Consider the following 25,023-nt stretch of genomic DNA (forward strand, 5'->3'; position numbering starts at 1 on the left):
GGCTTCCCCAGGGACTTTGTGCAGTACCTGTGGAAAGCCTGCTTTCTATTTACTGCTCTGTGCTCTGATCCGGTCTAGAGCCCGCTTACTGTATCCGGCAACATGCACCAAACACATAGATGAACACACCGTTTCCGTTTCCGTTCTAGACCCAGACCGGATGAACAACCTGCAGAGTGAATTGACCCCAGCCAGTACTACTGCCTGTACCGTGTCAAAACAAGGGGGGAAGTGTGTTATTATGAAAAAAGATAGACCAGAGACAGAACAAAAAGAGGAGTGTTGGGACGCGGGGAGAAGAGAGGGAGCAGGGGAGGACCGTGGTGCCAAAATGGCTCAACCAAAGAAGAACTATGAGCTGCTTTGTCTGGCAGTGGTTGGTGTGTTTGTAACGGTTTGCGTGGCTCCTCTGACAGCTGACATGTCTTCGTGTAAGTCTGTTGGCAGCAGCACAACAACAACAACATGTCCATTAGACTGCTGGTTCTACACAGCTAGCCAGTTTGCACCTATCTCCAGTGGTGGGAAAAAATACTCGCATGTTTTACTTAAGTAAAAGTATCAATACTTCAATGTAGAAATACTCTGTTTAAATTGAAAGTCCAGAATTAAAAATATACCTTTTAGTACAAAGGTATTGGTACCAAAATGTACTTAAAGTACCTAAAGTAGAACGTATACTCGTTATGCAGAATGTCCCGTTTCACAAGTTTTCAAGTGTATGAAATGTATACAAAATATTTTGAAAATAACAGATCTGCTGCAATGCATTGTGAGCTTGTAGATCGGCTATTTTCAAATGGCCGAAATGTATACAGGGCTGAAGTGGTTAATGTATGTTTTGTAATAATAATCAAAATCTACAAAATAACTAGTAACTAAAGCTTTCAAATAATTGTAGTGGAGTAAAAGAATATTAGCCTCTGAGATTAGTGGAGTAGAAGTAGTAGTAGTAAAGTACTGAAAATTGGAAATACTCCAGTAAAGTAAAAAAAATCTCAAAATTATACTTATATACAGTAAATGTACTTAGTTACTTTACACCACTGCTTATCTCGTTATAGTTTTCATTGATGTCAACTTGCAGGTTCGGCTACACAAGTTAACACTTCCAGTTTAAATACCAGGGAGACAGAGGGGGTTCATTTATCCATATTGAACCCTCCAGACTCCAGCAGCATGTGATGTTAGTAGACGTAGGATGGCAAAAGTGAAGGGATCAAGCAGTCAGTTCAAATAGAATGAACCTCAGGGTTTGAAATTCCCTCCCAGGGAGTTACTTTATCCTCTTGAAGTGGATTGCTGGAACATGTGACACCGGTGTGATGCAGCAGGCACAACTCACCCCCCCCCCCCCCCCCACACTCACATGCCTTCCGTCAGCCAGGCCAGTTATTACTGCTTACTGCTTGCCTGCTGCAGTGCTTAGTAAGATGGAATAAACAGCAAGTTGCTCTTTAGACTTGAATCAGAAGCATTAAGGTAAGTTGCAGCTTGACTTGACAGCAGATGGGAATTACGAAGTAAAACCCTGAAAAGGCGATTGAAACGCTAAGGTAAATTTCTGTCTTTACATTTATGACAGCACTGGAGCATGCAAGCTACAGTAGCACCAGGCTATGCTTGTTTACTTTAGTCCATCCCATACATGGATACTATGGATGGATGCCCTGCTAATTAATGGCAAGAAGGGTGTATTGTAAACAGTGGCTGGACATTTGGGTGTGGTTTTCTACTGGAGAGGTTGAATATGGCTATTATTGTCGTTGTCTCTTTAATTTTATTCTCAATGTATGTTTCTGGTGGATTATATAAATCTGATGATCAAATAGATTGCATTGCACAGTGTGTGTTTTGCCTCTGTTTCAGTGGGTCATCCTCATCGTCATCAACAAAAGTCTGTAGTCCCGAAGATGGATGAAGCTTTTCTGACAGTAAACAATGAACTAGGCACTGAGTTGGTCGTGTCATGGATATCAGACCACTGCTATCAGGTAAGACCGCCGTCCACGGTCCACCACACACACACACACACACACACACACACACACACACACACACACACACACACACACAGACACAGACACAGACACACACACACACACACACACTCCCAATGTTTTTGGGGATTGAATATTGGAACATATGAAAACAAAATTAAATTTCTGTTTGCCTTTTAGGCTACTGATAATGTACTAAGGCCAAAATAGGCCATATTTAATACATTTATACTAGAAATGACCGATCTACAAGCTTGCATGTCGCATCCCAAGGCGTTGTGAGCATGTAGATCTGCTATTTCCGCTACTTATGAAAATGTATGAACATTTTCAACAGATTAATTTGATTATGTAATAATTGTAATAATTGTTGGTCTATACCCCCCACACACACGTTTCTTCTCAAATAGATTCTTGGCATATTGGATTTGTTTTAATATGGTATTGTTGTTACTGCTATTGTTTTGAGCATAAAGTGTGTGTGTGTGTGTGTGTGTGTGTGTGTGTGTGTGTGTGTGTGTGTGTGTGTGTGTGTGTGTGTGTGTGTGTGTGTGTGTGTGTGTGTGTGTGTGTGTGTGTGTGTGTGTGTGTGTGTGTGTGTGTGTGTTTTGTGTGCGCGCGCGTGTGTGTGTGCCAGTGTTTGTACCAGTCTCTAGGGGTGGTGCCTGCAGTGCCAGGTCCTGGCATGGCCAGCTCAGCGGACTTCATTGTGGGAACACAGCATGGCATTAAACTGCAGCTCAACAGCTCCCCTATCAGCCTGGAGCTGTGCACGTACGTACTCTGAACATGGTTCATTTTATGTCAGCATATAAATGATTTAATTTGATACAGAAATATATTTTTTTAATCCAATATCCTGCTAAATATTTTAAATACTTCAAGGTAAATAATGCCCATGTCACATGTTGCCAAATTGAAATAAATACATAATAAACATGCTGAGTAAGTTAGTTAAGTATTTATACTCAATCCTGTGTTTGTGTGCGTGTGCGTGTGTGTGTGTGTGTCACGGTTTTGATCTTTTCACTCAGGGTTCCATTCCACTTTGGGGAGTATGGTAACTACTCATTGTGGGTTAAAAATCTGAATGACCCCGCAATTGTTAACTGCTCCTTGGTGACCGAATCAGAACCTGTTAACAGCTACATACGTGAGTCTCTCTCTTTCTCTCTCTGACACATTAACACCTGCTGCCTACTACAAAATATACTGTATATTCAATCCATGGACCACATTTACCCCTCAGCTATCTTGATAGCCTTCCTCTTGCTCACTGGCCTGGCCATTGTATCTGCCATCGGAGGTACAATATTGGGGTAAACACAGTTTTTATTTATTTTATTCATATTTCTTATATATACAGAGGCGTTGCTGTCGTTAAAAGCATTTCACTTGAAAGCATGGCATGAGCACTGTTCTTGTTTAGTATGTACTATATAAACTGTGTTTCAGTGTGGACTGATACCATTGCAGTGGTTCTCAACTTTATGAATTAATTTATAGTTCTTTTGTTAGTTTTTTACATACTGTAAATGTCATACAAAGATTAGCTCAGTCACAGAAGAGCAGGGTGCAAAGTTAAAAACATATATGAAATGAATGTGTTTTTGGCGTTCATTTTGATTGCATTTGAGCACAATGCTATAGTCACTCACACTTTACAGCATTGTAATTGAGACCCCCTGCTTGGCACTATTACTGTGTAATGAGTAGAAACTGAAGATTGTAGTAATTGACTGATTATTTCCAGGCTGGATGTGGTGAAAAGTGCCCTCTTCCGATTGGGCAACACCATGGAGACCGAGAGGCTCATCAACTCTGTGAGTATGTTTGTGTGGTGGGCATTCTCATGATTACACAAGTAAAACATGATTTAGACTGGGATGTTTCTGGAATTAGAACAAAAAGATAGCATGCTACATGTACATACTTTAATGGAGGAATAACCATGAAGTCATGTTATGGTCATGTCCATCACTATTTAAATACATAGGCTAACTAAAGACTGTCCTCCTGTACATGGTTTATTTCTTTATTATTTCTTTAGTTTTAGTTGAGAAGCAACAAAATAGGATTGATCGTTTCTATCCCATCTCTCAGGAGCTGGGCCCCCCAGGAAGATCAGTGGATGTAGTTCATGATACTATCCTCCCTCCACCACCCACCCCCAGTAAGAGGCTACGTTCCTTGGACACTTTTCGAGGGTAGGCCCCTCTCCTCTCTCCAGCTCTTCTCGGCTTGTTTAAAGATACTGAATGGATTACTGCATTGACTGTGATATATTGAGAAATGAGCCTGTGGACCACTGAGTTTAAAGGAAGGTTTTCTGTGAGCCACCATCCATGGAGAAACACTAATTCAGTAATTGTTTGTAGGTAGATTATCTTACTTGCATGATGTAGACCTGTGAAGGGAATTTTTTGGTCATATCTTTTAAACCCTTTATTTTCTTCTTGATTGGTACACTGCATGTCCATGTACCTCACTTACATTATCTGGCATAATGGTCAAACTGAATGGATAAAGACATTTTGTGTAATGCTTATTTCCTCTCAGAATCTCCTTGGTCATCATGGTGTTTGTGAATTATGGAGGAGGACGGTACTGGTTCTTCAAGCACGAGAGCTGGAATGGTGAGCACAACTCTCTCGGTTCTTTCAAACCCTATCACCAATTCTTCATGTCGGAAGTGGTTATTTGTGGAATTGATGGGCAATTCCGTTATCTCTATTTGTCTCTGTACAGGCCTTACTGTAGCTGACCTGGTCTTCCCTTGGTAGGTTCACTTCCTGCTTCTTTTTATGCTCCCCCAGTTTTAATTCAGCACTAATGAATAGGTTACTTTGTGCTAGAGTTATTGAGCTACTGTATAGGCCAATGTATACTTGCCGCGTCTACTTGGAGGCAAGGGTCCGCAACTCTGCATCACATAAAGTTCATCACCTTCTCTGACCCATGCTACAGGCACGTGCATGCCAGATTTTGTGATTGCGCATACTTAAAGTGCGGACAACTACACTGACTGCACATGTAGCCTACTAGGGGGAAAAATGGACTGCTGTATTACTGTATATTATGTGACATTAAATAAAGGACTTGAACTTATAGTGCTGTTCGTTGGCAGGTTAATGATATACAAGCAGAACAGAATACAAACCTGAATAAAAAAGATTACTTGATGATTTGTTGTATCTGAGGTCTTCAGGGTATATCTGTAAAGCACAGAAATAATTGTCACTAAATAGAATTAACTAGGACAATAGACCTCACAAAGGCCTCTTGCCAGGGCACAGCTCCTTCAGTCCATTGGGTTGTGCTTTGTATTGAGTGCAGCCCATGTTAATGTTGCTCTTGAACAGCGCGTCTACGGACACCAAACTGTAGAATGTGTAGAACTTTGTCTGCTGAACGTGGACCCTCCCGGTTACATGGTCGCGCAAAAGTAAGATCAGGCCTTACCAAGGGCTCTGCTCTGCCCACTGTGTGAGTATCCCATTTCCTCTCTCTTTTCACACTTTCTATCCCCCTTTCACTCTCTCCTCACTTCTCCCTCCCCTGTGTTTCACCCCACCCCACCCCCGAAGGTTTGTGTTTATAATGGGGACGTCAATAGCCCTCTCAGTCAACTCGGTGCTGCACAGAGGCACATCTCGAGCCACTTTACTATGGAAGACTGTGTGGAGGAGTCTGCAGCTCTTCATCATAGGAGTCATCATCATCAACCCTAACTACTGCCAGGGACCCTGTGAGCACAGCCACACATGCACACTTCTATAGCAGTGTATCGATATCAGACACATTCCCCTGTCTTATACTGCGTGTGCTTGTGTTACAGAGAGCGTGCCTGTATAGGCGTGTGCGTGCGTGTGTTTGCTTGTGGCTGCGGGTAATGTAATGGGTACTATGCATGCTCATACTCTGCTCTCCTCTGCAGTGTCGTGGGACAACCTACGGATCCCAGGTGTGCTGCAGCGACTGGCCTGGGCATACCTGGTTGTAGCCTGTCTGGATGTGTTGGTGGCCAGGGCTCGCCTCGACAACCTGCCCATGGTCAGTCAACCACTGTTGTTTACCCTAAGCTTTTAACCACTTAACCACAAAAAAAACCTAAATAATTCAGAAAATAGTCGATCTACAAGCTCACAACCCATGTGTGACATTCAAAACATTTTCTAATTTGTTAGATTTTGTTTTGTTTGTAATGACATGCCCAAAATTGGAATGCCAGGGTTAAAGTGGTTAATTTTCCATCTCAAGTGTTCTTCCTTAGCACAGGTTTTGTATTGGAATATTGCTATAGCTTCTATTGCTATGAAATGAAATGGTACAGATTTTCTGACATTCTTACTGTAATCTTGTACTTTATTTATGATACAGTAGATGCTTTGTTTATAAATGTGTGTACTGTTTAGTCCAATCTCGTTATTGCCTCTTTATTTCCCAGGATGCTTGGTGGTACCCTGGCTGTGAGGTTCTACTCTACTGGCCTGCCTGGGTGTGTGTGATCGTATTGGAAGGCGTCTGGCTTTGCCTTACCTTCCTACTCCCTGTTCCTGGCTGCCCAACGTGAGTCAGACATGAGTGTGTGCACATGCGCGTGAGTGCACATGAAGTGTTTCGTTTTGTGTGACGAAAGAGGGAAATTGTGCAAGTGACAGTATTTTCATAAGAGATGCTTGCAGCAGTTAACTTCATTCCGGATTAGAAGGCTGCTTTTAAATCATGACACTTTTCACTAACAAATTGTATGAAACTTGACAGTTACACGAAGAAATTCAAAAATAATCAGTCATGTGCAACACAATAGATTGCTATTATTTATAGGTTCTTTAGTTTGCTCTCTAGATAATATCATCTTGCTGGATGATATCATTTCATCCACTAAGTCCTAGCCTGGCTACTTTAACTATCAGAGCAGTAACACTTGTTGATTTGTGAGAGGAAAAAAACAACCTACAGTAAAAAGGCAAAATGGGTGTGGATGAAAGACCAAACCTGAATCACTGCAGAGTGAAGACGTTAGATTTCCTAATCTATGTCCAATAATGTAATGGATGTTGAAATCAAGCACTGGCTGTTGCATTAAACTTATTTTCACAAAGTTGAAATGTGTGGAGCTGTTAGCGGCTGAGCTCCAAACAAGCTTCAGGCGTGCTGGAGAGGGATTTACACTACTATGCAACTCAAATGCAACTTGGATTAAACTAAGCTTCAAACAACTAAAGCTGCATGACGTTTTACCATGTAAAACGTGGTAAGCCAGAGTTTTCCCCTTGACTCTCTGATAAGTATGAAAAATATTCAACACCAAGTTGTCATGAACCTTTTTGAAAGAGTTTGGCCATGATCCACTGCTGACCCCTGCAGAAGAAACTGCAGAAGAAACTGACTTGCACACCCCCCCCCTTTCTTTTTGTACAGTGGCTATTTGGGTCCAGGTGGAATTGGGGACATGGGTCTGTACCCTAACTGCACTGGGGGAGCAGCTGGGTACATTGACCGCTGGCTTCTGGGGGTCAACCACATCTACCAGACCCCTTCCTCCCGGGTTAGTGACCAACTTTAGAAACCAAAAACACTGTAACCAATTTAGTCTTAATTATAAGAGGATGTGATGAGCTGAAGATAATTTTTTTGTCATTACTCAGTAATGAGTGATTCTAAACATTATTTGGTCACAACCAAAGTCAAGTCTAAGGTGGAAGAATAAACTATTATTGTATTACATATGTCTAGGATAATCCAATTGTATTCACATTCTAATTAAGGTAATTTATGCGAGTCACGTGCCATATGACCCAGAGGGTGTTCTGGGGAGTATCAACTCTATCGTCATGGCTTTCCTCGGATTACAGGTTTGTGTTTTCTCAGTTTTCCCCCCCTTTCCCTCTTTTTAATCTTCCTCAAGCAGAGGAGATTATCATTAAGGTCTCTGGATCCATCAGACTGAATTAATTGTGTTGTGGATGTGTGTTTCTGTTTTTGGCTCCGCCAGGCAGGAAAGATTATGTTACACTACAAAGATCTCCATTCAAAAATAATGTCAAGGTTCCTTGTATGGGGTCTCATGCTGGTAAGCAGACTATGTTGCTATATCACATCTGTGCAGCTCATGTGTAAATCCATCTGTTATCTCTATTCCAACATACTGACTCGCTGTGTGAAAGCAAGCCTGTGCCTTTTCTCAAAGGGGTGTACTTTCTGTGAAATGTGTCCAGCTCTTGTTGAGCCACAGCGTTTTTTGTGTTGCACAGGGAATCCTATCAGCTGTTCTTACCCTATGTTCCAGAGATCAGGGCTTCATTCCTGTCAACAAGAACCTATGGTAAACCCACTTGTATTAGCAGAGACTTGTATTAGCAGACACTACGTGTTGTTTTTCGTACAGGGAGCGACTTATCATACCAATAAATGCACAGCTAGATGTAAAGTTTGTAATAAATATATATATTTTTTAAATGCAATATATGACTGGTTTTTGGTAGTGAAACTGCCGGTTATTTCTAAATGTACATAGAATATGTTTCTAGAATTTTGGCCATAAGATTTTTTGGCTTTGTGTCCCAACTCCCAAGTGGCCAGTGCAAATGTTTATATTTGTCTACCCGAGTAATGATGTCATACTTGTTTTTTTTGGAGCTGATTATGCCTTCAATTGTGCTCTGCATGTCTGTCTATTTTCCAGGTCTCTGTCTTATGTGACAACACTAGCCTGTTTTGCCTATGTAGCACTGGTGCTGGTATACTACACAGTGGATGTAAAAAACTGGTGGTCAGGGGCTCCCTTCTACTACCCTGGTGAGCAGCTTGTGATTTCTGTTATGGGGCATGTTTACTGTGTTTTAATGTAGAGTGAGTTCCTTAACCTTACCTCTCCATCCTGTGTGCATGGTTCCAGGCATGAACTCTATCCTGGTGTATGTGGGCCACGAAGTGTTTGAGAATTACTTCCCCTTCCGTTGGCGCATGGCCAACAGCCAATCCCACGGCGAGCACCTCACCCAAAATCTCTTCGCTACTTCCTGTTGGGTCTTCATCGCCTTCCTGCTTTACAGGAAGAACATCTTCTGGAAAATTTAGAAGGAGAAATTCTACTCAATGCCGGGGAGGTTCTGACACAAGGCGAACTGTAGTTATGATTTGTGGTCTGAAGCATTTTGAAAACAGAAAGTGGAATTTGTTTTGGCACTGTAGTGTAGCTACAGTATACTGTTTGTTATAGCTGCTTAGATTCAATAACTGCCAGGAAGACTCAACATAAACCTGAGTGTTCACTTTCTCCAAAGATATGCTAGACTGGAACCAGCTGATTCCTGGAAATGGTTGAACGTGACTCAGGAAGAACTGGTCGATTTGAACACTGAGCAGCAGTACGATTGACATTAATTGCTGTGTGTTATTTAAAAGTTGTGTCTACTTCTTGTCATTCCACCGCCAAAAAGTGTGTATGTGTTTGTGTGTGAGTGTGTGAGTGTGTGCGTGTGTGCGTGCGTGCTTGTGTGCATGTGTGCGCGTGTGTGTGTGTGTGTGTGTGTGTGTGTGTGTGTTCTGTCTAATAAAGACCATCCCTTTGTTGAGGAAAGTGATTGAATTCCTGCTTCTGTTTTTTTTTATACTTACCATTTGCCATGGTAGTACATAAACAATTTGTGTTGAGTGCCAAGACTTCATATTATAATTGATACAATGTAAAATAAATATTCAATTAATTTGGCTTTTCCATTGCCCCTGTACCAATGTCTTATATGATTTGAAAATGACTGTAAAACGTGCTCTATGTTGTACGCATATGTAAATGACTTTTGTATCAAAATTCTATTACTGTGTTTGAAAGTGTATTTCTCATTTAATACTGCCTTGACAGTTATCAAGGCAGTATATATTTTATACATTTGAATTTGGGCATCAAAGGATAATTTGAATAAAACTGACTTAAAGTATGAAGCACACATTGTTCTTGTTTTTCTAAATCTGGATAGTTTTTGCAGTGATGGCAGTTCTTTAATGTTTTTATTCAGTCACCAAAAGTATCATGAAAACGATAGATCTGCTTTCCAGTGGTGTAAAGTAACCAAGTATATTTACTCAAGTACTGTACTTAAGTACAATTTAGTTTCTAGTTAGTTACGAAAACGAAAACTTTAGTTACTAGTTAGTTACTTCGTAGATTTTGATTATCATTACAAAACATAAATGTACCACTTCAGCCTTATTTAAACTTTGGCTATTTGAAAATAGCAGATCTACAAGCTTACAACGTGTCACGATGCGACGCGTTGTGAGCTTGTAAATCTGCTATTTGCAAAAGATTTAAAACATGTTTTAGACAGGCTATAACTTGTGAAACAGGGTGTTCTGCATAATGACTCCTTTTACTTTTGGTACTTTAAGTATATTTTGATGCCAATACTTTTGTACTTTTACTCAAGTAAATGTTGATTACCGGACCTTTGCTTTTAGTGTTTGAGTATTGATACTTTTTTTAAGTAGAAAATATGAGTACTTTTGCCACCACTGCTGTTTTCCCAGAGGGAGAGTGTAGGACATCTAGTTATTTGTTTTTTATGTCTTATCTCAACAACAGTATCATGACCTCAGTTAATACTTCTCCGTGGCCTCTGCTTGTGCTTTCTAACCGTCAGTGTAGAGAGAGGTGTAGTTGGTTTATTGCTCAATAAGGCGTGGGAATCCAGTTACAGTGTGAGGCACCTTGTGAAAAAAACAAAAGGTTATGAGGGTATCACCGCGTCTCGCGACAGGTTAGCTCGGTCTCTATTCTTGTCTATTGTGAGAGTTTTTCTGCTCTCGCGCGACATCAGAACTTTCCCACGCCTGTTGTTGTGGCGTCTGCCCTATAGCCCGTCACCCCTCCTCCCTCTCTTCTCACCCCGTCACCCCGTCACACCCCCCACCCCCATGCAGCGTTGCCATGTCCGCTTGTTATGAGCGACGTTGGGCTTGTTTTTCGGTAAAGTAATAGTGGTTAGTTGCGGGTTGCGTTTTTTTCGGGCTTGTTTTTTAAGTACTTGGGCTTGTTTTTCTGTAAAGTTGCTTGTAAATATTGGTAGTTGCGGTTTATTGGGTCTTGTTTTAAAATTCTAGTCACCTGGGCTGGCTTCCAATCTTTTTTTTTATTGTTTAAACCAGTTCTCAAACATTTGCATGTCAAGGACGGACGCCCAAATGAATGTATTCTGAATTTTTCTTTTCAAATATATATTCCAAATATTTTACTTTTTCTTTTCAAGATATTTTTTGAAAATAGCAGATCTACAAGCTGAGTAGATCGGCTTATTATCAAATAGCCAATGTATAGGTTTAAAGTGCTCATGTAGCTATGGACCAGACTTTAGACTCCCCCCCGAGCTATTGTAGATTGTCGCTTCTTTTGGGCTTGATTTCATAGACCTGGCTTCTTATTTCTCTCGCAAAATCTGGCAACAGTGTCTCTCTCTCTCTCTTTCACTCTATCCCCTCTCTCTCCCCCCTTCTCTCTCTCTCTCTCTCTCTTCCAGTCTGGTTCAGTGTGTTGTCCTGTAGTCTGTGTGGTAAGGGGCTGAGGGCTGGGGACGGGGGAGGGAGGGATCTCGCGATTGTTGGGACTTTTTTTTTTTTGGGAGAGTTTATTGGAAGATGGCGCCCGTTGTGACGGGGTAAGTGTTGAAATTCGGAGCAAAACGAAGTCATAAACTCTTTGAAAAAAAGTTTAAATGTATCGTTTGAGTAATGTTTGCCATTCTGTCGCGTTGAAGCGGAGTGTTTTAGGAGTGTTTTATCGTCCCACGCGACCCTCACCACACTTTACTTTGTGTCTAAATGTTGGGCCAGGTCTCCACAGCCAGTGTTGCCATGTCGGGTTATTATAAGTGACTTTGGGCTTCTTTTTTTTCTGTAAAGTTGCTTGTAAAAATTGGTAGTTGCGGGTTGCGTTTTTTTCGGCTTGTTTCTAACGTGTACTTGCTTATTTAGGCTTGCTTCCACGTGTTTTAATTATTATTAAACCAGTGGTTCTCAAATATTTTCATGAAAGTGTTCTGTCCGTAAATTGTGCCACAGGGAGCATTTGTGCCGTTAGAAAGTTAAAAAAGAATTATATATATATTCCACATTTTATTGCAAGAGTTTTTGAAAATAGCAGATCTACAAGCTCACCACGCGTTGCGACGCATTGTGTGCTTGTAGATCGGCTGTTTTCAAAACGCCGATGCATATACGGTAGGTTTAAAGTGCTCATGTGGCCTAAGTTGCTTCTTTTGGGCTTGTTTTCCTAGAATTGGTTGCTTATTTCTCTCTCAGAACCTGGCAACACTGGCCACAACTCGCCACCCTTCTTCTTGGTATCATCACGTCTTATAAATGTATCTGCTGGATTCCTACGCAAGGGAAACACATCATTTATAACATTCTGCGTGTGACATATTCGTCCGATGTCTTTAAATCGCATTCGATTTACCACCCGCTTTGAATAAGTTTATGTAACCGTTAAAAGTAACGCTAAAGTAGCGCTCCTCTGGTTCAGTAACGTTAAAGTAATGCTGAAGTAGCGCTGAACTCTGGTGCATTGGAGTACATGAGTGTATTGTTTATTTTTATTTTTTATGCATGTCTTTTGTAGCTTAGCAACAAAGTCACGTAGACCATTGGTTCTCAAAGTGGGGTCCTTGAGGGAGTTCCAGGGGGTCCCCAGCTAAATGATGGATAGATATAGCAACCAAATGGCCCCTTATGGGTCTGTAACTCTGAGAGTGTACAAATGGAACCAAAAATTGACCATTTAGGGCTCTTGGAAATTAAATTAACATTGATTTTGCAATATAAATTGTGGTCCCAGAGATAGAAATGTCATGAAATGGGGGTCCGTAGCCCTAATGCATGTCAAACTGGGGGTCCTTGAAATTAAAATGGTTGAGAATCATTGCTAGAGTCGTAGAAATCTTCTCTTATGGGGGTCCCTGGCAGATCTTTTCAAATGGGGGTCCGCAGACTAATAAGTGTCAAGTTGGGGGTCCTTGACATGAAAAAAGTGCATATGAGTTTGGCAATATGACCGCCTACTGAAACTATGTCTACCGTACAAACTGAAAAGTAACATTCTATTTGTATTATAGGAAGTTTGGTGAGCGACCTCAACCACAACGTTTGACAAGGTAAGAATCAACAACTGTTATAATAATCCCTCAAAAACTCATTTCAAATGACCCCCCATTCAAAAAGAGTTGTGTTGTGTTCACATCAGCTGTGTGTGTGTGTGTGTGTGTGTGTGTGTGTGTGTGTGTGTGTGTGTGTGTGTGTGTGTGTGTGTGTGTGTGTGTGTGTGTGTGTGTGTGTGTGTGTGTGTGTGTGTGTGTGTGTGTGTGTGCGCGTGTGTGTGTAGCTCTCATCCAAGTGTAACTGTGTGTGTTTTCCCACAGGGAGGCTATGAGGAATTACTTGAAGGATAAAGATGATCAAACGGTGCTCATACTACATGCAAAAGTCGCTCAGAAGTCTTATGGCAACGAGAAAAGGTTGGTGTGTGTGTGTGTGCATGAGAGAGGTGTTTGTTGTGGAGGAAGATACTTCAACTTCTTGAAGGTTTATTGTCGCATCACAAGTTTAAGGTGTAAAAGAGAAGGTGAAATTATTTTGCGGTTACAAAGTAAGAATAGCTGGAAAAGGTCAGATTACAGGATATACAATATCATATAAATTTATTCAAATGTGTGTAAAATGTGTGTGTAAAACTCAATGCTGTACCCCCTCCAACTGTATATGCTTTCCCCATTTTCTTAAACTGTTTTTAGTATATTTTGACCCTTGCTTTGGCAATGTAAACGTATGTTTTCTCATGCCAACATAAATTGTATTAAAAAGGCAGAGTATCACAGTCTCCTGTGCAAGTAGGAGACGTCTCTTAGCAGAATGATCAAACATGTAAAATAATGCATGCTGGGAGCAAGGAGTGCATTCATAGACATGTACGTAACGTGACGATAGTGCCTGTGTGACATCCTGTGCTAACTTGCCAGACATGGTGACATGGCCCAGTCTGGTTCAAAACTGATGGTTGACAGGTGGACACTGTTCCATGGTCTGGTATTGATGTCCTCATGATGCGCAGCAGTGGTTCCCAAACATCTTCGCTCGAGACCCAAAATAGAAATTTGATGTCTCTCCCCGTGACCCATACTAGTGAAAATAGCCGATGATCTACAAGCTCACGCGTGCGTTGTGATCGGCTATTTTCACTACTTCTTAAATTGTTTATTTCTTAAACGTATGGAATTTATTGAATTATTTGGAAAATGTATGAAATTCTTTTGAAAAATGTTTGACTTAAAAAAAAAAATCCTTTATTTTGATTTAGTTTTTAAAAATGTTAATCTTTTGAAATTATATATATATATGAAAAAAGGGATATTTACTTGCAAGTCGCGACCCAAAAAAATTGCCTTGACCCATTGTTTGGGAAACACTGATGTACAGTATGCGTATTTACCTGCTTACTGTAAATCTCTCTGGATAAAGAGCGTCTGCTAAATGCCTAAATTGTAAATGGATGGCCTTCTGCTTTCTCAATGTGCCAGGTTCTTCTGCCCTCCTCCTTGTGTCTATCTGATGGGCACTGGCTGGCAGAAGAAGTTGGAGAGTATGGAGAGAGAGGGCTGCTCCGAACAGGAGGCCCAACCCTGTGCCTTCATTGGCATAGGCAACAGTGAGCAGGAGATGCAACAACTCAACCTGGAGGGGAAGGTGGGTACACAATTCATAGCAACACAGTGCTGTATAGAGTTTGTTGTTTTATTTGCAATCCTCATTTGTTGTGGTACATATACTACACACGTGTACACGCTGACCACAGTTTACTCTTGTTTACTACATACAAGGGAGTTAAACTTCAGAGGTGTCAAATTAATTTGAGGTTGTGGGCTAGATTGGTCAAAATGTGACTTAGTGCGGGCCAGATTACTTTTTGTCGCTGCATGCAAGCCACGCATGCTTGCTCCCAAAATGCGTTCATGTCACATGATGAGTATCATTCTTAGCCTATTGATTTCAGGTCTAGGACTGAACAGGAGGAATCTGTACACTGTTTTATTTGCATTTCATACCTTGTCAGATGTGCACAGGAGCTTTCTGCCTGCCCTGCAGCGTATAGAGTTCTATGATGGAGCGAATGTCAATATGGTGCTGTTAATGTGGTTATAGTCAGAAGCCCTGGGTGTCTAAACGTTCTGAATTTGAAGTTTGGCACTCGGTACCATTATTGATTTTGCAGGAAGAATGGAACAATTCTAAGTAGAAGCCACATCAGCATGAATCCGTTCCCAGTCCCACACATACATCTTTTGGTCTCATATGTAGCAGTTCATCACTGTATCCAACTTTGAAACTTGGGTGACAGTTTGGTATAAAGTATACCATACATTTTGTAGGATTTCCTCAGTCAAGGGGGCCACAGGCAGCCTTTAAAGCGCTAGGAAAACAATGTATGCGTTTCCCAACATGCGTACAGCAGATTCACCAGTAAGTGATGGTACATAATAATGGAGGCTAATAAAGGAGGCTAATAAGGGTGCAGAACCGGTACTCTGTACTGATGAGTACTGGCCCAGTTGAATCACTGTCTGTAACAACAATGTCGTTCACGAATAGTCCAATTGCCAGCCCTGTAAAATAATATTTTCGGACTAATTTAGAGCATCAAGTTGCTGATGGTTGATTCTTTCGGCTGTAATAAAAAATTAACCCTTATGATTAATACATTGGCATCCATTTTCAGGCATTTTGTACAAAATGCCTCAGTACCAGCTCCACAAACTCCAGTGTGACGAACAGTCGGACACATATAAATATACATGAGTTATGAAGCGGTTGGTTGCCAACTAGAGGGACAGAGCAGCTGCCACACAAAGATCAAATTATAAGTGGACTTATATATATAATATTTTAATTAATACATTTTGTAACACTTCATATGAAGCCCATGTCTATAATACATTATGTACATACATAGAATGCCTTATAATATGCCTATAACACTGTATAAATGTAATTATAAGCACACAAAATATTCAAAATGCTTTATAATCATTACACCCATATTATGGCTTATAAAGTCGACTGTCCGTGAGTGACCCACAATCATAGTGTTTTAAAATACACATGGTTTTAATACATTATAATCACTGTTACAATGCATTATAGTGTGCTTATAAGTGCTGTACGTGATCTTACGGTGCTTTAAGTAAAGTAATGACATTCCTGGAGGTGTAGGCAGACACTTCATGTGTTGTTCTTGCATAGATTTAATGCTGTTTATTCCACTTTACTTAATGCACCCAATAACCACTTATGGTGATTTATAATCACATTATAAAGCGTGTTAAACTGCGATTAGAATGCATTATAAGATGATAATGTATTACAACCATGAGAATTCTAATACACTATGATCCTTGCCAAGTCTGTAAGTGACCAGCAATTATGAAGAATTATGATACTTGACTTTGTCATTATAATAGGCTCATAATGTGTTAAGATTATTTTTATAAAGCATTATGAATACTTCTGAGTGCTTATAACTGCATAAAGGTTAATCGGACTAATCGATGTAACCGATTATAAAAACATCTGTTAGAACTTTTTCGTGTCGATTCGTTAGGGCAATTCGGTTAATTTCCCAGGCCTAATGCAAAAAGCCCTTATCTCTCCCTATCAGCACTTCTGCACAGCCAAGACGTTGTATATCAGCGACTCGGACAAAAGGAAACACTTCATGCTGACGGTGAAGATGTTCTATGGGAACAGCTCCGACATAGGCGTCTTCCTCAGCAAGAGGATCAAGGTCATCTCCAAGCCCTCCAAGAAGAAGCAATCCCTCAAGAATGCAGACTGTGAGGGTGAAAGCACAGGCGTGCATTTACACAAACACACATATACACACATACTCACACACACAAAGAGACAGTCTCTTACAGCATGTATGGTACAGAGTAGAGCTCGCCATACAATTTGTTTTATCAGGTAAATAGAAAATTGTGTCGGGTAAATTGTGCACACCACAAAAAAATCACCTTGAAAGTATCTGTATCTGCTAGTTTTTAAAGATTGATGAAATAGTTTTTTCCTACTACTCCACTTACATTTTTCATACTCCATGCTCTATTGGCTAGGACTGACTTCTCCCTGTGTCCTCGTTCCTCCTCTCTCCAGTGTGTATAGCATCAGGGACCAAGGTGGCCTTATTCAACCGTCTGCGCTCCCAGACGGTCAGCACCAGGTATCTCCACGTGGAGGGGGGGAACTTCCATGCCAGCTCCCAGCAATGGGGGGCTTTCTTCATCCACCTATGTGAGCCCCACGTCCACCTATTCTTTTTAAGCATTTCTAAAGCTTGTTTTTGTTATTTATAAACTATTATGACCTTTTTAGTCATCGTCCTCTCCACCCTCGTCTTTCCATTTTCTTTTCTTCCCTTTGCATTGTTGTGTAAAGATTGCCTTTCTTACTGTAATTGACGGGTAGGTCAGGGTATAGAAGTAACATGTTTTTGTGTGTACTCTGCCTGTGTTTTTAGTGGAGGATGATGAGTCTGAGGGAGAGGAGTTTGCTGTGAGAGATGGCTACATTCACTATGGCCAGACAGTCAAATTGGTCTGCTCTGTTACCGGCATGGCTCTGCCTAGGCTGGTAAGTGTGTGTGCGTGCATGAGTTTGTGTGCGTACTTGTGAGCGCCACATGTTCCCAAAAATATAGTAGAATTTGATAAATAGACAAGTTTCCTGGTCCTCACACATGATTCATTTTGTTTTATGGTTAAGAAATAGTTAGTCTTACAAGGAAAAGATTCAGGTTCTTATTAAGATTAGCCATTTAGAGGTTAGGTTTTAGAGGTTGGGGTTGGAGTTATGTCTGATTTATAATTAGTTGAGGCATGTTGTGACACAAGCGTGCAACTAAGCACCAGTCAGTAGGGTTAGTGTCAAAGACGTCAACTTTTTTTGGTAAAAAAGTCATGTCCTCACAAGTATAATAATCGTGTGTGAGAGAGAGAGAGTGAAAATGATACCACATGAGTGTTCTCAAGTCAACCTAAGCATTCATGCGTTGTGCACATCATGTACAGGTCATTCGTAAAGTGGACAAACAGACAGCATTAATGGATGCAGATGACCCAGTGTCACAGCTCCACAAGTGTGCCTTCTACCTTAAAGATACAGACCGAATGTATCTCTGTCTGTCTCAGGAGAGGATCATCCAGTTCCAGGTATGCACGCCTGTGTATTTGATACACTTATTTGTTTTAGCCCTTGCTCATTTGATTTTCCTATTTGTCTCCTATCTCGTCTCCTATCTCTCCTATCTCGCTCTCTCTGTTTAAGAAAGTAGGTATAGCTGATATATTGTACTTTTACCTTAGCGCTAGGTATACTCTTAGTTGCTTGTTTTAGAAGAGAATGCAATTAAGACTTCTGGTGATTAGTAGTTTTCTTGCCTACCTATGTTGAATGCACTTATTGTAAATCGCTTTGGATAAAAGCATCTGCTAAATGACTGTAATGTAATAATATCAACAACAATGACTCAATTATTCAGGTAAGTTCTGTAACGTTTTAAAGACTATGGAGAAAATGTAAACAAATGGAAAATTATAACCATAATAATTAACAGGATAATGTTTATGTGTAATAACTGGTCAAAGCTGTGAATAAACGGTCCTTCCTTTGCACTCGAATCTGGGCCCTATGATGAAAAATCGGTAGAGCCTCTAGTTCAATGTTGGACTAGTGTACACAACAATTTTTTTTTTTAAGGTAATAATTTTTTTTTAGAAGGTAATGATGATGATGGACTTTGTTCTCGACCCTCCTGCAGGCCACACCCTGCCCCAAAGAGGCTAATAAGGAGATGATCAACGACGGGGCATCCTGGACCATCATCAGCACCGACAAGGCAGAATACACCTTCTATGAGGGCATGGGCCCGGTCCCCACGCCTGTCACACCTGTCCCCGTAGTGGAGAGCCTACAGGTAATGGCACTGTCCAATCTGCGTTTGCATCTACGTACATGTGTCATGTTATCTCACTCAACCACCTGAACCCTAGAGTCCCTATTCTGAGGCGAACATTCTTGTAGATATATTATTACCATATTATTGATCTACTTACATCAGAACAATGGGAAGTTTTTTCTTCGGCACAACTAATCATGTACTAACAGTACCTTGCTGTTCTAACCACATCCTCTGTGACCAGGGTTGCCAGATCTACTTATTATAATTTCCCCGCAAGATTGTATTTGAAAATAGCCGATCTACAAGCTCACAACGCGTTGCATCGCGACGCGTTGTGAGTCTTGTAGATCTGCTATTTTCAAATAGCTGATGTATATGTTAAAGTGCTCATGTGGCCAATAGTCACTTCTTTTGGGCTGGTTTTCCTAGACCTAGTTGCTTGTTTCTCTCACAGAATCTGGCAACACTGTCTGTGACTGAGGCTCATTTGTGAGAGTGGATGCGCAACACGGTACACAGACAAATAGAAATGTGTTCTTCCATCTCTCATTCTCTGTCTAGTTAAATGGGGGAGGCGATGTTGCCATGCTGGAGCTGACGGGACAGAACTTCACCCCTAGCCTCAGAGTCTGGTTTGGAGATGTAGAGGCTGACACCATGTACAGGTAGGTTATTATTAGTCTGTCTCTGTCCGTCTGTCAGCCCATATGTTTTTCTTTCCTTTTGTTGTAGAGCCTGACTCATACATTGGTTTGGCCAATCTTTCTGCCATTATGTGACTTTACTGTCAACATCGGTATTGACAGTTTATGCAGCCATTGTGTCCTGATTTTAAACTTTTTTTAAAAACGTTTCAATAAGGCAGATCTACAAGCTCACAGATCGAGATGAGACACGCCGTGAGCTTGTAGATCAGCTATTTCTGAAAATGTTTTACTGTGGTTAAATAAAATTAAATAGAGTCAAGTTATTTTCAGTTATTTTCATTTTGGTAGTCTAATATACAGTTTACATTTAAAGTCACACTGTAACTTTCATTTCTTCTTTTTGGCAACGCCTCTGGCGACGTTCCGGTCATTACAGTGCTTGTCTCTGTACGGAACCTACTACTCATAAATGAATGCTGCAGGGTTCAAGTCGTCAGAAACTGTATTTATTAACTGTAAAATGCATCAATAAATACATTTCCGGTGCTAGAGTTGGGGGGCCAACACTCGCGAACAGAAAGGTTTAATAATGTTCAGAGAAGTTGTCAAAAAACACACTTATTTGGAAAGGTTAATGTGAAAAACATACCAGTGAAAGATTATTTCAAAAATGTATTTTGTTTAATTGGAAAAGTTACACAGTATGACTTCTTCATGAAATCTTCATTAAATTAAATAAAAATTTCTCAAATAGAAATTAAGTCTTTAAGTTTTTCAAATTGATTAAAAAAGGTAGCACTTCTTGACAAAATAGTCACATCATCAGTATCAGGTGGTCTAGGACTCTATTAGATATTTTGTTGTGTGTTTGTGTCACTCACACCATCTCTCATGCATGTCCCCCAGGTGCGGAGAGAGTGTGCTGTGTGTGGTGCCTGACATCTCGGCCTTCAGGGAGGGCTGGCGCTGGGTGAGACAGCCGGTCCAGGTCCCCGTCACGCTGGTCCGCAACGACGGCATCATCTACGCCACCGCGCTCACCTTCACCTACACCCCCGAGCCGGGCCCCCGGCCCCACTGCAGCGCCGCGGGGGCCATCCTCCGATCGCACAGCACCTCCTCGTCATCACCGGCATCCTCATCCTCTCCGTCATCGTCATCGTCACTGGGCGGGCTCGGGGACAGCCAGGGGGCCTACACGACCAGCGACTCCGCCAGCAGTATGTCGTCGGGGGCGTCGGCCATGTCCGTGCTCTCATAGTGATGCGTGTTTGCGCCTGCGTTTGTGTAATTAATGAATGGATGAGTGAGCGAGCGAGCGAGAGAGACGACGTGTGTGTGTGTACTTCCCAAAGAGGCTCATGGACCTGTGAAGGACGGCACACCGAGTCAGTGACTCTTCATCGGGAGGGCAGGTGTGTTTTTAACAGGGAAAAGAGAGTTGGAGTTCAAAGACAGATATATTGTCTCCACTCTAGCTCCCTCGTGTGGATGATTGTGGATACGACAACAGCCCCTGTCAGACAATTTGACGCCCACAGTTGGTGCATCCTTCTACTCTTGCACCTGACATTCACCGTAGCCTCTCTTGTGAAAGACACTTTTTATATATTTTTTCTGGGTTTGGAAGATCATTTCACCATGCTTACTTTCTATCGGGACTGTGCTTTCACAGCAGAACAGCTTGATGAATTATCGTTGTTGTGCAAGGCGAACCTTGTAGGGGGGATACATTCTAATAGTAACATAGTTTCTATGGACCAAGGAATATTATTATTATATTATTTTATTCGTATGGTATTTTATAAGCTTTAGCTAAGGTACATTTTCACATTTTTATTTTGTATCATAACGCATAGTAAGTTCACTTTTGTTACCAAATAGATTGATTTGTAACTTTTGTTGAGAGTTTTGGTCTCAGTGGGGTGTGAAAGGTAGACATAACGCCTGCGTTATATCCATAGTTGTGCGCGGGTGTCATTGATTGAAAATATCCGACCTACAAGCTTGCAACGCGAGCTTGAAGATCTGCTATTTTCTGTGTCGCGCAACTAAGTATAAATACGGCTTAAGAGTAGCTGTCTCTGTATTGTGAGGTCTCGTTCACTTATATGCCTCGGTCTTTCATTTGCTCTGATGTGTTGGACAGGACAGGATAGCTAAATGCAGACCCTGTCTAAACAGACACAACATTTCAACTCACTAGTTCCAGAGCAGTACAAACAAAGGGCTAGTTCCAGAGTAGTACAAACAAAAGGCTATATAGACAGAAGGACACCCATTAAACTGTCGAGACAGGCCTGCACGTATACCGTTGACTTGCCGCATTGCTGCCTTTGATCTTCCTGGCCCCTGGCCTCAACTGACCTTTACTAGACCTTTTATACGAAAAAGATGTGTGTAGTGTACATTGTGTATGATGATGTTTAATACACCATCAATGTATTTCAGGAGACCAAGGCCTGTGATCTAATCAGTTTGCAGTTTTTTTTGTACCAGAGCACTCAATCAAATTTAAGCCTGGCCCCTCTCCAATCACCTGCACAGAAACGGATGGTTGTAACATGAAGACAGTGCTTCTTGCTTCAGCGGTTTCAGCAGAATATCAGTGGGTGGGAAAAAAGACAAAAAAACTTTATTTGCCGAGAGAGAGAAAAGAATAAAGAAAGGGTGTAGCGTCTCCCCTCCGCCCGTTCCACCTTTTCTCACCCATCCTGTTCTTGTGCACGCATCGACAGTTCAGAGGAGCTTACGCTTAGCATTTGAGTTGGTGTCAAGCGTTGGAAGAAGAGCTTTAACACCATCTCTGCCTTGTAGCCTGCTGTGCTCCAGCCCCCCAACCCCCACCCCCCCCATGGCTCTTTTATTTAACAAGGTGTTGCTGGCCTGACCGCCGAAACACTAAAATGGCTTCAGTCGTGCTGTTGAGGTGACCTTCGTCCCTCGTGGGTCTTGACTCAGCATGATCCAGTAAGTGCCCTATGCAGAATTTGATACCTCCACATTATGTTCTCTCAAGTCTACACGCTCAAATCCTGAGTGTTCAACTTGACGATGTAAAAATGGACCTGTAAGGTGGGGGTGTCAGAAATACTACCATGTGTCATTTAAATTGTGTTGCCTTAAAAACCACTACTTAAAGTGAGAGAGTTCATCCTGCTCTTGTTTCTCACAGTGTAGCTACATATTTACACTAAAGTCATGAATGTCTTAGTGTGGCTTGCTTACTGCCAGTTGGTATTTTAAATGTCAATGAGGGAATCAGTTTGTTTTTTAGGACATACTGAACATGCCTAAAATGCTACAAAGTACATCTACTATTACTCAGCTATGTATTTACATCATGAGCTCTACTCTGTAAAATCATTGGTGTTAACTTAACTCTGGTCCATTTGGTTACATATGCAGACTCTTGAGTTAAATTAACATCAGTTTTACTGTGATAACCTCAAATGGGTTCATTATACCTTTTTTTTATCACTGGTGCTGTAATACAATGAAAAGGGATAGTTACTGTGTTGCTGTAGAAATAGGTTACTGCAACATTTAGAACGTGTGTTTTTTTTGTTTTTTTTCTGGATTCACATTTGGACTAACCATAATAAGCTGAAAATCTAGAGCTGGCTTGAGAGCTGTGGTTTAAGGAGGAACATTTCCGCTCACGTTGGTATCATCGGTCATGTGCTTTATCCCCTAGAGCTCTGTTACATTGACCACTATAATGTTTTAATGCTAGCCCTTTGCATGCATTCTCACCTTTTCTTATAATTTTCTTGTCCTCATGTATGTCCTGCTACGAGGTTAATGCAGTTGTCACTTGTGATTACCCAGCATTGGGTTTTACAGAACTATCACAAAGGGTTGAAGGACACACTTCTCATTCTTCTAACAAGATTCTAGCCTGGGCCCAAAGCTGGCCCTTCAGAGGTGCCCGGGATGTGCATGTTTTTGAGTTACTGGCACTCTGGGGAAATCCTCAGTCCATTTCTAAAATCTTGAGATGGTTTTATTGCGGCTCCTGAATAACAACTGGTGTGATTGCCTCGGCTCAAAGTAATTGGATCCTTCACTATTTCAGTCTCCTTAATTGCTATGGATCTCGGCAGCTTAGATTTTTGTTTTTAAATTCTCTGATTTTGAAACGCCAGTGTTCTCCAGAACCAGGTTTATAATAAGTCAGCTTCATTTTAACATGCCAAAAAAGTTAATGTTTTCATCCAGGCAGCTTTACCTGCCTTAATCATGTCTCCTCTCTAAGTCTGATGTATACTTCACCGTACGACACAGCAACACGCTATGAGCTTGTACATCTTCTATTTTGGATAATGTGTGACCAATGACCATCATACAACAAAGGGCTTATAAATCTCTCTCCTTTCTTTGTCTTGTCTCCCTCATCCTGCCATCTGCCATCTTCTCAAGTCCCTCTACAAGTGAATCAGTCTGCCCGGTGTTCTTCAATGAAATGTCATGAATTAAAAAAAGAAAGCTGAAGTTGGCATATCTGTGTTTTTTTTTGGTGTTTCTTTTATGTTGGTATTCTGACAGGTTTTCACTTCAAAGTGTCAGCAGTTGTTTTGCTTTTCAAGAAAGCCCAGTCTGTTTTTATTCCAGTCCTCTGGACTGCGCCCCCCACAGCCGAGCTTGGCCCCCACTGAGGTCTTGATGGACATTTGTCAACTGCACATGCTCTGCAGGGTAGGGGGTCAAGACTGGCCCCACTTTTATATTTAGACTTGCAAGAGAGAAAGCTGATACTGTGTAAGCCTACTGTTCCCATGACTCTGTGTCTGTGCGCGTGTTGCTTGTCCTCTGAGGTTAAACCTAATAGTTCACTAAATGTAATCTCAAAGATAGCCCTGGAGATGGTGCATGCACACACGTTTATGTAGCAATATAAAACGTGTCTCTGTAGGCAAGCCAGATATATACTGTAGCCTGGCAGCAGCAGCTGACCAAACATTTTAAATCCATCCAAATCCGAAATATGTAGATACTTAAAAACTTTGCTGTGTGTGTGTGTGAGAGAGAGAGAGAGAGAGAGAGAGGTGTAGGGGGAGGGGGAGGGGGAGGGGGAGGGGGGAGGCAGGGAGGGGGAGGGGGGCATGTGTGTGTTGCGGCTCCCGGAAAAGCATGGACGTCACTGGCCGGCCTTTTACCATAGCTACACAACAGTGTTGCCATGTCCGCTTATTATAAGCGACTTTGGGCTTGTTTTTCTGTAGAGTTGCTTGTGAGTATATTGCTGGTTTGCAGTTTTTCGGGCTTGTTTCTAAAGTGTAGCTGCTTATTTGGGCTAATGTTGTTTAAACCAGTGTTTCTCAAGCATTTTCAAGTCAAGAACCACAACATTTATATATATATATAGTAGACC

At 41.4% G+C, this 25,023-nt stretch overlaps 2 protein-coding genes across 3 annotated transcripts; both read left to right on the forward strand.

The window, feature by feature from the left end:
- Positions 1 to 263: 263 nt before the first annotated feature.
- hgsnat (heparan-alpha-glucosaminide N-acetyltransferase) lies at positions 264 to 9,929 on the forward strand. The gene is made up of 18 exons (XM_080444729.1): positions 264 to 431; positions 1,870 to 1,994; positions 2,638 to 2,774; positions 3,035 to 3,153; positions 3,250 to 3,319; positions 3,754 to 3,823; positions 4,104 to 4,207; positions 4,560 to 4,636; positions 4,749 to 4,779; positions 5,588 to 5,748; positions 5,938 to 6,053; positions 6,448 to 6,569; positions 7,425 to 7,551; positions 7,772 to 7,858; positions 7,999 to 8,076; positions 8,258 to 8,328; positions 8,689 to 8,801; positions 8,902 to 9,929. The coding sequence occupies exons 1-18, from the start codon at positions 332 to 334 to the stop codon at positions 9,081 to 9,083; spliced, it is 1,890 nt and encodes a 629-aa protein (XP_080300855.1). The 5' UTR covers positions 264 to 331; the 3' UTR covers positions 9,084 to 9,929.
- A 1,643-nt stretch (positions 9,930 to 11,572) lies between these two features.
- On the forward strand, positions 11,573 to 24,152 carry LOC308097136 (recombining binding protein suppressor of hairless-like). Of its 2 annotated transcripts, none has more exons than XM_080444739.1 (11): positions 11,573 to 11,656; positions 13,112 to 13,150; positions 13,415 to 13,510; positions 14,570 to 14,735; positions 16,705 to 16,885; positions 17,199 to 17,336; positions 17,563 to 17,675; positions 18,113 to 18,253; positions 18,862 to 19,017; positions 19,564 to 19,667; positions 20,556 to 24,152. In XM_080444739.1, the coding sequence occupies exons 1-11, from the start codon at positions 11,637 to 11,639 to the stop codon at positions 20,908 to 20,910; spliced, it is 1,509 nt and encodes a 502-aa protein (XP_080300865.1). In that variant the 5' UTR covers positions 11,573 to 11,636; the 3' UTR covers positions 20,911 to 24,152. The 2 variants fall into 2 exon arrangements, with proteins under 2 accessions (XP_080300865.1, XP_080300866.1); XM_080444740.1 differs by having other exon boundaries at positions 16,705 to 16,879.
- The last annotated feature ends 871 nt before the right edge of the window (positions 24,153 to 25,023 follow it).

This window comes from Gymnoscopelus braueri, assembly GCF_963280865.1.
Source record: "Gymnoscopelus braueri genome assembly, chromosome: 2".
Classification (NCBI taxonomy): domain Eukaryota; kingdom Metazoa; phylum Chordata; class Actinopteri; order Myctophiformes; family Myctophidae; genus Gymnoscopelus; species Gymnoscopelus braueri.